The sequence below is a fragment of the Erinaceus europaeus genome, chromosome 17, assembly GCF_950295315.1.
Source record: "Erinaceus europaeus chromosome 17, mEriEur2.1, whole genome shotgun sequence".
NCBI lineage: Eukaryota > Metazoa > Chordata > Mammalia > Eulipotyphla > Erinaceidae > Erinaceus > Erinaceus europaeus.
In genome coordinates, this window is record NC_080178.1 from 9,726,425 (window position 1) to 9,741,181 (window position 14,757).

The window sequence follows — 14,757 nt, forward strand, 5'->3', positions numbered from 1 at the left end:
TTTTAGTTCTCCCAACACCCGTGTGGTAGAATCATGATGACACATGCCCATGTAGTAGAGGAAGAAGCTCAGGCTACGAGAAACCAGTTGACCTACTTAGAAGGATGGGAGCCATCAATGCTAATTGAAACCGCGGAACTCTTTATTTCCTTTAAGCTCTTTCTCTTATGCAAAGCTTCCACTCCGTGCTGTTTTCCAGAACCTGAAATTCAGAGAGAGGAAGCAGTGGTAATTTCATGCAGTCTGCAACTGCAGCAGAACTCACACCTCTGCTGCAGTCAAGAATGTGACTCTCAGGAAGGGACAGGAAGTCCCGGAGAAGGAGAGAGTAGCGAAGCTGTTCCGGCAGGAACAGTCAGTGGGCAGTTCTGGTTGAGAGCTCCCGAGAGGTGAACTGGCCCATCAGAAGCAACGCACACAGGACTGTACTATGGCACTGGGCTGCAAGGAAAGGTAGGCACTGTGGCTTGCACTGTGACCTGGGGGAAAGCAGTGACTCCCTTTTGAACAGAGTCAAGAAATCACACAGGCTCTTCAAGTCTTTGCCACTGCCCTTGTAAGAGTTTTTTGTAAGACAATGCTCATTTCTTGTCTTTGTTTACTAATTGGCCAATAAAGGAACTGGGTGAACTTATTATTGGGTTCCCATCAAGATGGGAAGGGATGATTTTCTCCAACTCTCTGTATTCTTGGGTCTGTCCCTCATTTTTATATGGAATATACTCTCAACAACCACTGTGCCATCGGACTGAAGCCAGTAAGTGGATCCAATGTTCCTTTCTGATTCTGTTACAGAGAAAGCTGTCCTGTGCAGAGTACTGATCCTCCCGTCATGATTTTTTTTCTCCAAAATGGAAACCATCTTGTAAGATTGTGAGCCACACCAAGCTTTTCTAGTTGATGAATGTAAAAGCCAAAGCATCTTCCTTTTGGACTCTGGTTTTTGGTGATGGTGACTTTTTTTTTAATTTTAGCTTTATTTATTGGATAGAGACAGCCAGAAATTGAGAGGGAGGGGGTGATAGAAAGGGAGAGAAACAGACATCTGTAGCCCAACTTCACCACTCTCAAAGCTTCCCCCTACAGGTGGGGACCAGGGGCTCGAACCCTAGTCTTTGTGCATTGTAACTTCTGTGTTCAACCAGGTGTGCCACCACCCAGTCCTGTGATGGTGACATTTGTTTGGAGACATAACATGAAGTCATAAAGAATCTTGATTATGCGGAAGACTTTCTAGAAACTGGTAATGCATGCCCACATTTGAAAAGCATCATGGCCTTAAACTAAGCAAATCCTCTTCCTTTTTAAGTGTTATTTTATTTATTTAGGATAGAAAGAAATTAAGAGGGGAGAGAGAGATAGAGAGACACTGCTTCACGAATCCTGAAGCTTCTTCCCTACAGGTGGGGACCAAGAGTTTGAACCTAGTTCCTTGCATATTATAACATGTGCTCAACCAGCTGTGTCACCGCCCCCACTCCATCCCACCCCCGGCCTGCAAATACACTTCTACATGATACCCCAAGGAGAGACTTGGGTAGGTGAAGCCCCGCAGAGGTGCAAACCTGATCATTACATCACAAAGAGTAGATATAACCCAAATTGCCATGAGCATGTGACTGATTTTGCTAGTCTTTATAGATCCAGTTACTTAAATACCTAATCTGACTGGCTTATTTTAATTTACTATTATTATTTACTATCTTTTATTTAATGATGATAGAGGATAGAGAAAAAGAGAGTGTGAGATGGGAGAGAAATGAAGAGAGAGAGAGAGCCAGAGAGAGAAACCAGAGTAGCATTGTGGCATATATGACTTGATAGATTGAACTCAGGACCTCAAACTTGAGAATCCAGCATTGTGACACACCACCCAGACCAAAACTTAGCATTTTTTAAAATCTTCTTTTAAAGTTTCTTTTTTTAAAGTATATATTATTGGATAGAGACAGAGAAATTGAGGGAGAGATAGGGAGGGAGAGAGGGAGAGGGACAGAGAGACAGAGAGACACCTGCAGCCCTGCTTCACCACTCACAAAGCCTTCCCCCTGCAGATGGGGATCAGGGACTTGAACCCGGAACTTTGCACATTGTAATGTGTGCGCTCAACCAGGTGCGCCACCACCTGGCCCTACTTAGCATTTTTTTTAATTTTATTTATTTGTTGCCTCCTACAAAACAAAAAATTTGTTGGCTCTACGAAACCACCACTTCCAGTGGATTTTTTTTTTTCCTTTTTCATTTGATAGGAGAGAGAGAAATTGAGAGAGGAAGGGAAGATAGAGGGAGTGATAGACACCTGCAGTTCTGTTTCACTGCTTGTGAAGTTCCCTGTTGCAGGTGGGGAACAGGGGCTTGAACCAGGATCCTCACACAGGACGTTGTGTTTTGTACTATGTGTGTTTAACCTGGTGAGCCACTAGCTAGTCCCCAATTTAGTATTTTTTTTATCATCTGTATGTTTAGCATCAAAGATTTCCACAGAATAATGGTGCAGAAAAAAAAGACTTCTAAGTGACATTAATAAAAAATTACTCTGTCTGGGTGGAATTATAAATGTCTATAAACATAATGAAAGAAGATGAAGATAAAGTAAGAAGACAAAATTCAAGAATTCTAGGGGCATGTATGAAATGAGGTAGTTGAGACTGAAGAAATCTTTGCTTTGTTCAAACTTTTATACATTTATTTATATATTTTACCATGTGCTAACTCATAAACTTTCTAAACAAATCACTAAAATAAGAAAATAAAATCTGTATGCATGGTGAGCTGGAGGTGGTCAAATAAATTTGAAAGCTGTAGTTCCAGACTTGAAAATCAAGCATATCTTGTTGTCTTTGGGTATGATATATGGAAGATGCTGGAAGGGGGTTAGAACTAGAAAGCTTGTATTTAATTCCTTAAATAGGGGTTAGCCTGATGTCTTTTTCTTTCCAGTTGTATTTACTTGTTTATTTATTTATTTATTTATTTTGCTTCCAGGGTGATTGTTTGCACTATGAATCCACTGCTCCTGGAAGGCATTTTTCCCATTTTTGTTGCCCTTATTATTCTTGTTGTTATTGTTGTCGTTGTTGTTGGGTAGGACAGAGAGAAATGGAGAGAGGAGGAGAAGACAGAGAGGGGGAGAGAAAGATAGACACCTGCAGACTTGCTTCACCGCTTGTGAAACCACCCACTGCAGGGGTTTGAACCAGAATCCCTATGCTGGGTCCTTGCGCTTTGCGCCACCTGCGCTTAACCCACTGCTGCTACAGCCCAGCCCCCTTACTTACCTTTTTTTTTTTTTTAATTGGGGAAAGAACACTTCATGTGAGACCTGGCCTCTTTTTAAGGATTTGTTTGTTTGTTTGTTTGTTTTTGCCTCCAGGGTTATTGCTGGGGGCAATAACTGAGGTGACTGCACCACAAATCCACTGCTCCTGGAGGCTATTTTCCCCTTTTGTTGCCTTTATTGTCATTGCTGTTGTTGTTGGATAGATAGGACAGAGAGAAATCGAGAGAGGAGAGGGAAGACAGAGAGGGGGAGTGAAAAGACAGATCCATAAGCCAATACTTGTGCTTCACACCATGTACGTTGAACCCGCTGTGCTACCGCCTGACCCCCCTTTTTAAGGATTTTAAGAGAACGACACGCCAGAGAGACTTCTGAAACTTATCTTGCAGAACTGAAATGTGATCTGTTGTAGGACACCTCACTTCCTCTTTCTCCCAGATGCTGGCAGTCACAGGCCTAGTCTCTGCTTTGATGAGCTTGACTATTTTCCACACAGTAAATAATAGTTCTCTTGCTTCATTTAACATGGTGTTCTCAAGGTCAACTTTAGAAAATAAAGAAACACTTTAGTATATAACATGTAAGAAGCTTGAGACTATAAAATGGAGAGGGTCCCTCTGGAGCAACACAGAATACAGGAACCATTCTGGGGAGACCATATACGCACATCTCTTAAGCTCGGGAATCTTTTTGTGGGAGAATATAGAACTTAGAAGTTGTTGCCCATGCCCTTGCAACCTAACCCCCATAAGCCTTGGTTTTTTTTGTTTGTTTGTTTTTTTTGTCTTATTTTATTTGAAATTCAGTTGTCCAGACAGACTGGATGTTCCAGAAAGTCACAGGGACTGGCTTTGTCCCTGAGAGCTTACACAATTTGGATTTCCTGGAAGGAAAGCATGAAATGAATTTTCAGTTCCCATAACTATGAATTCAGTTATTTTCACCAGCTCCACTGTTTGCTAGCCCCTCTCCCCAGCCTCCATATTCACGAATCACTCAAGGGGGCAGAAGCACTTCCTGTTCCCTCTGTCTCTCTCCTGTGCCGCCTGCTCCCTCTGTGGCACCTGTGCCCTCCTGTGACATCCCCACCCCTTCCCACCAGCATACGGGGGGAGTAACTTTCACTTTCTCTCCACTAAAAATAGCCACAAAGGCAGAGGTGGCTGCACACAGCCAATTCCTTCTAATTTGCTAAAGAAAAAAAAAAACCAGTATCACCTCCAAGTACCCATTTGTATGACCACTTAGAGCATAAATAATTTCTGCAGAAAACTGAAACATACGGAGAACTTAAACTCTATTTCTGATCTTAAATGTAATATAATTCACAGTGTCTGCTGACATAGCTGTTCAGTACTTATTCACCAAGCTGTAGGCTTCAATAGTTATGTGAGTTGATGGAGGAAATTCACATATGGAAACAGTGCTACCATACTAGCAACTAAGCGAGTAACCTTTTTTTTTTTTTTTTTTTTACTGTCCTAAATTGTTTATTAGGTAAGTTTGTTGTTTGTTTTTTTGCTTTTTTTTTTTTTTTTTTTTTTTTTTTTTTTTTTTTTTACAAACAGTACTAATTAGCAGTAACAGTGGAGCTGGAGAGTACTGCGCCTTCTCCAAGCTGCACGGCAAGAACAGCCAATGGTGTGGTGGGACTTGTGGCCCTTTCCAAGGCCACGGCTCTTGCAGCCTGCAGATGTCAGCCCCCGCATCTACCCAAAGCACCATTTTTTTTAGTGAGAAAGAAATCAAAATACCACTCCACTATTTGTGGGGTCCTCTTCAGCCCCACATTCATTTTTCTATTTTTCTGTTTCTGTTTTTAGTTCCTCAAGTGCTGAGGCTTTGTGCATTACAAATCCCACTGCTCCTGCCCCTAGCCAGCACTTCAAAATGTTTTTATCAGTGACGGAATAATGATTTACAAGATTAGAAGACTACAGGGTAGTGACTGTACACCTAGCACCAAAGTTTTGTGACCTCTAATCCTCACAGAGAAGTTGGTTTATTATTATTATTATTATTTGCAAGTTCATGCGTTTCAATTCTCTGTTTTCCACATATGAGCCCATTGACAGATGACTGGAGAAAGAAGGGATGGGGCATATATTCAGTAGAATACTACTCTGCAATTTTAAAAGATGGCATGTTCTTCAGAACACCATGGATAGAACTGGAAGTGATTGGGCTTAGTGAAATATCTAGGTAGGTGAAAGATATCTACCACATAGTTTTGTTCACAGGATGGCAACACTTTTTTTTCCATTCTCTTTATCTCAGACAAAGGAGAGACACCACAACACCACTTTCCCAAGCATAGATCTTCCCCTGGTGTAATCTACGCCACTCCTATGTGGTGCTGGGGACTGAACTTGGGTACCCACGCATGGTAAAGGTGTATGCTTTACTGGGTGAACTATCTTCTGGTCTCCACATTCACCTTCTTGAAACAAGATGATCTCATAGATGAGACTGTTCCTCCCTTGGGGTCTTGTAACTGTTCTCCGGCTTATAAAATAGCAATGAATTACAAAGAGCTTCTTGTATCTGAGCTACCAAAGCAACTGCGATTCATTTATACTCACTGTTAAGATGCTATCTCAGGGCCAAGGAAATTCACCTTTTTCAAATCCAGACAGTGCGCTATCTATGCATTTTTCCCCTCTGCCCTCTATCAGTCAGAGTTTCTCAAGATGGACTCTGTTGGCATTGGACGTCAGGTAACTGTGCGCAGTTCGGTGGATGCCAAGCTGTTCAGCAGCACCACTGGCCTTCACCCACTTAATGCCAGTTACCAAACATCTCTAGACTGTTAAATGCCCCAGGACGCACAGATCCTGCCACCAATGATTCCTGACAGCTGACCATTTTCACTTTGATCTTGGGGAGCTTTGACCTTATGTGCCCCAGTGGAGAGCCGTCAGCTTCACTAACAAGCTTTTCAAGCAGTAACATTCCCCTTTCTCCTACCCCGGCCCAGGAGACTGACAGCCCTTACAAATTCTCAGGGATAGTCAACCTGAAACTCAAGTCACGTGCTCAAAAAAGAGTTCAGATGCCAAACTATCTCCTAACACTCAGATGGCATTTCCTCCCTTGGCTCTGTGCTGTTCTTAAAAGCCACTGATTGCCATGGTCACTTTCTCCGTCTGATGGCAAAACAACAGTGGGAATTCAGGAGACAGACAACTATGACCTTCCTACAAACCACTTAACCTTCCTTATCCTCAGGGCCCCGGAGAGAAAATGAAGTTCAACCAGTTGATTTCAAGTTTCCACTTGGTCGTGATGAACAATCTTTTCGATATACTGCTGCATCCGGTTGGCCAGGATCTTGTTTAATATGTTGGCATCTATGTTCATCAGAGATAGTGGTCTGTAGTTTTCTTTTTTTGTTGTGTCCCTGTCTGCTTTTGGTATCAGGGTTATATTGGCTTCATAGAAGGTGGAAGGGAGTGTTCCTGTTTCTTCGATCTGGTGGAAAAGCTTTAGAAGTATAGGTATTAGCTGTTTCCTGAAGGTTTTGTAGAATTCCTTTGTGAAGCCATCTGGTCCAGGACTTTTGTTGTTGGGGAGATTCTTAATAACTGTTTCGATTTCTTTGTCTGTGATTGGTGTATTTAGGTTTTGTGGTTTTTCTTGGTTAGGTTTTGGAAGGGCATATGTTTCTAGGAATTCTTCCATTTCTTCCAGATTCTCTAGCTTGGTGGCGTATAGTTCTTCATAGAAGTTTCGCATGATTTTCTGGATTTCTGTGGTGTCAGCTGTGGTATCTCCTCTATCATTTACAATCCTATTAATTAGAGTCTTCTCCCTTTTTTTTTTTTTTTTTTAGTGACTCTGGCTAGGGGTTTGTCAATCTTGTTTAATTTTTCAAAGAACCAACAAACATTTGGCTTCATTGATCTTTTGTATTATTTTTTTGATGTTTTTTATTTCTGTTCTAATTTTAGTGATTTCTGTCCTTCTTGTTGCTTTAGGGTTCCTTTTTCCCTCTTCCTCTAAGTCCTTAACGTGTGCAGTAAGGTCGTTCATTTGAGCTTTTTCAAGTTTCCATTTGTTCCTATCTATGATTTCTGTGAACCCTACCAAGGGTCTTTGCACATGGTAATGTGTACACACCCTACCTACCAACTGTGCCACCATCCTAAAAACAATTTTCACATAGCTTTTTCTCAGACTGTGTATTGGTTTGAGTAACACATTCCCCCTAAACTGGACACACTGTCTATTTCCTGTGTCTATAAAATGTGTCTATTTTTATATACCGTATAAGCCACTGTGTGCATGCAAGTAGCCATTTCTGTTTGGAGTGTGCTCTAGAATTCTCTCTCCTGTCTCTCCTAGACTATCCAGATCCTATGTTGCCTGCTGATCATAAGTCTGGGGGCCATGCTGGTCTCTGCTCCCACTCCTCCTCACTTCAACACAGAAATTTCTACCATTTGGACTTCTGGGTACCCATTCATAGGAGCTCTATGTGTAAGTAGACTGGAGTCTTCAAGAAGGGAACTGTTTTGTGAATGGTAACTGGGGACCAGTTATGGATGGTAGCTCAATCCCCAGAGTCAGGAAGGCAGAAAAAGACTTTCTTCCCAACAAAGTCAGAAGACCTCAGATTTTCATTCTGTTGCCATCCCATAGCTGTTGTTTCCAACTGAGGAGAGCACCAGAGGGTCTTAGTCACCCTCTTGTGTGAGCAAGCAGCTTGAGGGGTGACTAGGTGGGCAGGAGGCAGGAGAAGAGAGGAAGGTGATACAATGGGCAGATCTTACAGCATCGCTTACCTGATCTCAGAGCATCCTTCTAAAAAGGTGGAACCTTTATTGTTTTTTCTTTTTTAATTTTTTTATTAAAATTTTTTAAATATTTATTTATTTTCCCTTTTCGTTACCCTTGTTTTTCATTGTTGTTGTAGTTATTATTCTTGTTGTTGTTGCTGTTGTTGTTGTTGTTGGATAGGACAGAGAGAAATGGAGAGAGGTGGGGAAGACAGAGAGGGGGAGAGAAAGATAAGACACCTGCAGACCTGCTTCACCACCTGTGAAGCGACTCCCCTGCAGGTGGGGAGCCGGCGCCTCAAACCGGAATCCTTACTTCAGTCCTTGTGCTTTGCACCACGTGTGCGCTTAACCCGCTGCGCTACCGCCTGACCACCCGCCCAGTCCGACAATTTTATCTCCCTGAAAGTTCTGCATCTCTGATTGAACTGAGTGATGAACAATGACAAGACACTCACATATCCCAGTAACTAAACTTGACCCTTTCTGTTTCCCGAGCAGTTTGCCATTAGTGGATCCCCTCAATTATCTCTGGAAGAAAAGCAACTAAACCCTATGTAAGTATGACATTCTTCCTATGTCAGCTGGGAGAGATCAAAGGACATAGTTCAAAAGTTACAGTGGACATTTTAGGGTGACAAGGCTGAGAACAGGTGAAAGAATTCAAATTTTCACCCCCAGGGCACTGGCAGAAGCAGCAGAGCCCCAATACCTGGCCTGCTGAATCAGTGTTCTTTCTCCTACAGAAATGGAGTTCTGGTGTCAAATTCCTAGCTGGGTAGAGGTTTACCCCAGCTCCTTAAACAGAGGAAGTTTAAAAGTATACCATCGGTGGTCGGGCAGTAGCACAGCAGGTTAAGTGCATATGGCACAAAGCCCAAGAATTGGCGGAGGGATCCCGGTTCGAGCCCCTGGCTCCCTACCTGCAGGAGAGTTACTTCACAGGAGGTAACACAGGTTTGCAGGTGTCTATCTTTCTCTCTCCCTCTGTCTTCCCCTCCTCTCTTGATTTCTCTCTGTCCTACCCAACAACGGCATCAATAACAACAACAATAATAACCATAACAATGATAAAACAACAAGGGCAAAAAAAGGGGGGGGAATAGTCTCCAGCCCTCAAGGGCCGGTGTAAGGATTCCAGTTCCAGCCCCCAGCTCCCCACCTGCAGGGGGTCATTTTGCAAGCAATGAAGCAGGTCTGCAGATGTCTGTCTTTCTCTCCCCCTCTGTCTTCCCCTCCTCTATCGATCTCTCTCTGTCCTATCCAACAGCAACAACAGCTATGACAACAATAATAACTACAACAAGGGCAACAAAATGGGAAAAATAGCCTCCAGGAGCAGTGGATTCGCCCCAGTGATAACCCTGGAGGCAAAAGAAAGAAAGGAAGGAAGAAAGACAGAGAGGAAGAGAGGAAGAGAGGAAGAGAGAAAGAGAGAAAGAAAGAAAGAAAGAAAGAAAGAAAGAAAGAAAGAAAGAAAGAAAGAAAGAAAGAAAGAAAGTGAGAGAGAAAGATAGATTATACCGGGAGTCGGGTGGTAGCGCAGCAGGCTAAGCGCAGGTGGCGCAAAGCACAGGGACCGGCATAAGGATCCCGGTTCGAGCCCCGGCTCCCCACCTGCAGGGGAGTCGCTTCACAGGCGGTGAAGCAGGTCTGCAGGTGTCTGTCTTTCTCTCCTCCTCTCTGTCTTCCCCTCCTCTCTCCATTTCTCTCTGTCCTGTCTAACAACGACAACAACAATAATAACTACAACAATAAAACAACAAGGGCAACAAAAGGGAATAAATAAATAAAATAAAAAAAAAAGATAGATTATACCATCAGTTGTTCCTATCTTGGCATCATGACTGTGAAGAGTATAGCAAACCATACCTACTAAAGCCTAGAGCTCTTTATTTACTTACTTATTTTGAATAAAGTACCTCACAATGGATCAGTCTCCCTAAATGTAACAGCCAAGGGCAGAGGTGTTGTGTGGGCTGAGATTCTGGGACTACCTCTTCTATCTCTTCAGAAACAAGGAATTGGCCATGTGTAGCCACTCTACTCTCAAAGGTCAGGGCTAGAGGTGGAGGTGGAGGAGAAAGCAGCTAAGGTCTTTGATCCTTCCCCATAGACACCTTTCCCCCACAGAGAGGACTCAGGGAAAAGCCACATCCTGACTCCAGAAGACCCAGGGTCTGATTAGACATGGGTGAGTTCACCTAAAATGCTGTACCAATCTGGCATTCGCTTCTGAGGTTTGAAGTTAAGGTCTGACCCCTCACAACCATTCACAAAGGTCTGAAGAATTTACAGTCCTGGGTGGAGGTCAGAGTTCCGGACTTGGAATCAGGAAGCCTGCCCTCCTGTCTCAACTCTGTCACTCATTGACCCTTCTGTGTGCTTAAGAAAGCTTCCTCAACTCCATGCTTCAGGTTTTTGTTAATTTTTTAATTTAGAAAATGTGGAACAGGGGGAGTCGGGTGGCAACACAGCGGGTTAAGCACAGGTGGCGCATAGGGCAATGACCGGCATGAGGATCCCGATTCAAGCCCCGGCTCCCCACCTGCTGGGGAGTCGCTTCACAGGCGGTGAAGCAGGTCTGCAGGTGTCTGTCTTTCTCTCCCCCTCTCTGTCTTCCTCTCCTCTCTCCATTTCTCTCTGTCCTATCCAACAATGACAACAACAGTAATAACTACAACAATAAAACAAGGGAAACAAAAGAAAATAAATACTAAAAAAAGAAATAAAAGAAAATGTGGAACAGGGGTGGGGGGCAGTGGCATACCCCGTTAAGCACATGTAGTATAAAGTATAAGGACCGGCACAAGGATCCAGGTTCAAGCTCCTGGCTCCCCAGTTGCAGGGGGGGTCACTTCAAAGCGGTGAAGCAGGTCTGCAGGTGTCTCTATTTTTCCCTCTCTATCTTCCCCTCCTCTCTTAATTTCTCTCTGTCCTATCCACTAAAAAAAAAAAAAGGAAGTGGGCCAGGTAGAGGCACATTTGGTTAAGTACACATATTACTATGTTCAAGGACTGGATTTGAGCCCCAGCTCCATACCTGAAGGGGAGAAGCTTCAGGAACAGTGAATCATGTCTGAAGGTGTATATCTTTATTTCTTCCTCTATATAGTCTTTGTCTTATCAAGAATAATAGGAAGGAAGGAAGAGAGGAAGGAAGGAAGGAGTCGGGCGGTAGCTCAGCGGGTTAAATGCACATGGCACAAAGCTCAAGGACTGGCGTACGGATCCCTGTTCAAGCCCCCGGCTCCTCACCTGTAAGGTAGTCCCTTCACAGGTGGTGAAACAGGTCTGCAGGTGTCTATCTTTCTCTCCCCTTCTCTGTCTTCCCCTCCTCTCTACATTTTTCTCTGTCCTGTACAATAAGAACAACAATAATAACTACAACAACAATGAAAAACAAGGGCAACAAAAGGGAAAATAAATATATTTTTTAAAAAGGATGGGTGGAGGGAAACAAAAAATTTTTAAAAAAGGAAAAGTGACCACCAGGAGAAGTGGATTCATAGTGTAGGCTCAGAGCCCCAGCAATAATCCTGGTGGCAATTTGAAAATAAAAAATGTGGAAGATGAGCAGGTCAGTCTCAGGTGTGACTCCCCAAGTTCTCAGGCTGGTGTGCCCTGCTCTGATGCACCAGCAGGCTGGGGATGTATGTCACCTCTTCCCAGAACCAGCCCCACTGAATTCTGACCTTGGGCTTATTGAGACGACCACAGAAAGATGGCAGTTTCATGCTGTTTTTCTTCACTGGGATTTCTTGCACAGTGAGGAGGAGGGGTAGAGAGGTGAACAAAAGGCAGTGCAGTACACAAAGCCCTGGGTTCAAGCCCCAGCTCCACATGAGAGCATCACGGATCATGGGCAGTGCCAGTGGTACACATTCCTGGGTAGTAGGAGTGGTACAGTCTCTGTAAATAAATAATAAAATATTTGCCTCTGGAGGTCACTCAGCAGTGATATCACAAATATGAAAGATCCTCTATTCATTCCCTAGACCACAAAACTAAAACAAGAAGGAAGGAGTAAAAGGGAGAGAAAAACAAGAAGAAACAGGGAAAGAAGGAGGGAAAAGAAAACTATACATTAGGAATTGTCGAGGTAAGCTATAAGACTCAAAATGTTCAGGGGAAAACAGAGGAAACAATATGGCATGTGTGATCTGAAGAAAATGTTAAAATTTTAGAATTTTAAAATTAATTAGAAGGAAAAAATAATAATCTCTTAACATTCTATAAGAACTGTGGTGGTAACTGTGTGGGTGGGGGTACTACAGAACGTTGGTGGTGGATGTAGTGCGGAACTCTAACTCTGTCATCTGATAGTCTTACAAGGCATTGCTAATTCATTCATCACAATTTTAAGTAAACAAAAACTAACAGAAAAAATTATATAGGCAGTGCAGGTCAGCGGGGGGTGGGGGGGAGTCTGGGGAAGCACAGAGCAGAGAGCAGGATAGCAGGTGGGCATGCAGACTCCTAAACCTGATTCTCTCTGGCCAAGCAGTGGTGCACCTGGTTAAATGTACACACTCCAGTGTGCAAGGACCCAGGTTCAAGCCCCTGGTCCCCACCTGCAGAGGGGAAGCTTCACAAATGGTGAAGCAGTGCTGCAAGTGTCTGTCTCCTCTATCTCCTCCTCCCCCTCTCAAGATCTGTCTTTATCCAATAACATTTATTGATTTAATAATGATTGGCAAGACTGTAGGATCAGAGGGTCCACTACCAGAGTTCCATACCCATTTCTCCATTGGAATCTTTCCTATTCTTTATCCCTCTGGGAGCATGGACCCAGGATCATTATGGGGTACAGAATGTGGCCGGTCTGGCGTCTGTAATTGCTTCTCCTCTGGACACGGGTATTGGCAGGTCGATCCATGCTCCCAGCCTGTTTCTGTCTTTCTCTAGTGGGACAGGGGTCTGGAGAGGTGGGGTTCTAGGGCATATCGGGTGAGGTCGTCTGTCCAGTAAAGTCAGGCTAGCATCATGGTAGCATCTGCAACTTGGTGACTGAAAAAGCATTAAGATATAAAGCAGAAGAAATTGTTTAATAATGAGGAATCTAAAGGTAAGAGTGTATCAGATGAGATTTGGGGTCTCCATTTTGGAAAAGGCTAGTAGGTCTATTTTGGATATATTCCAAGGGACCCATGACTACTAATTTTTCCCTGAGTCTGACAGCTGACATGCAGGTAGGCTAAAGGTATTATCTGGGGAGATGGTGTCAGAGTTGGAAATAGGACTAGAAAACTTGGTCAGAGAAGACAGTAGCTCCCAAATATGGGAAAAGTATCCCCTCTCTCCACTGTCACTGGTCATCTCCCTCAGGAACAATATAGTGGACCACTTGTTGGCCCCTATAGGACCTTGCCCTCAGTGTAGGTCAGCATTGGTTGGGACTGCCCCATTCTCCAAAGGGAGATTGGGTCAACGTACTCTGCCACTCAAGAAAGATGGGTCCTGCAATGAGTGCAGCCTAGAATGTTCCTAGCTGTGACCACAGAATATGAGCTCAGACCTACAGGGATGCAGAGGTTACACAGGCCCCTGTGCTGAATATGGGCCCCAGATCAAATCAATGGGGCTTGCAGTTAACAATATTCATATAAGTCTACGGCCATACCACCCTGAACACGCCCGATCTCGTCTGATCTCGGAAAGAATATTCATATAAATGTTACTTTTAATAAAGCGACTCTCTCTCTGTGTTTCTCTTTCTCTCTCTGTCTCTCCCCCAGGCCATGAGCAGTCTGACAGCAAACTCCGTGAGCACTGTGGCCGCTACCACAGGCATTGGCTTCCTAGCTGACAGCCTGAGAGCCCTGGGGGTGAGAGAGAGAACCCGGCCACCTCTCCTCGCTGCCTTACATGACATACTACTATGGCATCTACCAGGGCGAGGAGTGCTTCCTGGTGGGCTTTAGCCTAAGGGTCAGTAGTTCCCAGTTTCCAGTCCTGTCCTGGGAGGTTCCCAGTTCTCCCTCACCCTAGACAGTCTGTATTCATAAGTCTCTGGTTGTCCTCATTGGTCTGAATGACTGGGGGGCAGAGACACAAAAGTCTTTGGTGGTGGGGTCAGGTGGTGGCACACCTGGGTCATCGTGCATGTGGCAGTGTGCAAAGATTCAGGTTTGAGCCCCCAGTCCCCGCCTGCTGGAAGGGGCTGGGGAGGGTTTTGTGAGCGGTGAAGCATTGTCACAGTGTCTCTCTTTCCCTCTCTCTTTTATATAAACATTTCTTTTTGCCAATGAAATTGTTTTTAATTTTACTTATTATTGGATAGAGACAGAAATTTAGAGAGGAGGGTGAGAGAGAGGGAGAGACACCTGCAGCCCTGCTTCGCCATGCGTGAAGCTTTCCCCCTGCGGGCGGGAACCAGGGGCTTGAACCTGGGTCCTTGTGCACTGTGATATGTGTGCTTAACCAGGTGCGCCACCACTTGCCCCCTCTCTCTTTCTCCTTCTTTCTTTTTAAGTTTTTTATAGTTATTTATTTATTCCCCTTTTTTGCCCTTGTTTTATTGCTGTAGTTATTATTGTTGTTGTTATTGATATTGTCGTTGTTGGATAGGACAGAGGGAAATGGAGAGAGGAGGGGAAGGCAGAGAGAGGGAGAGAAAGACAGACACCTGCAGACCTGCTTCACCGCCTGTTAAGCGACTTCCTTGCAGGTGGGGAGCCAGGGGCTCGAACCCGGATC

The 14,757-nt window shown here is 44.1% G+C and overlaps 1 protein-coding gene across 1 annotated transcript in view; it reads left to right on the forward strand.

Annotated features, from left to right (window-relative positions):
• The first annotated feature begins 5,970 nt into the window (after window positions 1-5,970).
• The window catches only part of MS4A7 (membrane spanning 4-domains A7), a 15,121-nt gene continuing 6,334 nt past the window's right edge, over window positions 5,971-14,757 (forward strand). The window contains 6 exon segments of the mRNA XM_060175743.1: window positions 5,971-5,997; window positions 7,625-7,759; window positions 8,560-8,575; window positions 8,578-8,615; window positions 13,797-13,894; window positions 13,896-13,989. Of these exon segments, the coding sequence (XP_060031726.1) occupies window positions 5,971-5,997; window positions 7,625-7,759; window positions 8,560-8,575; window positions 8,578-8,615; window positions 13,797-13,894; window positions 13,896-13,989 (408 nt within the window).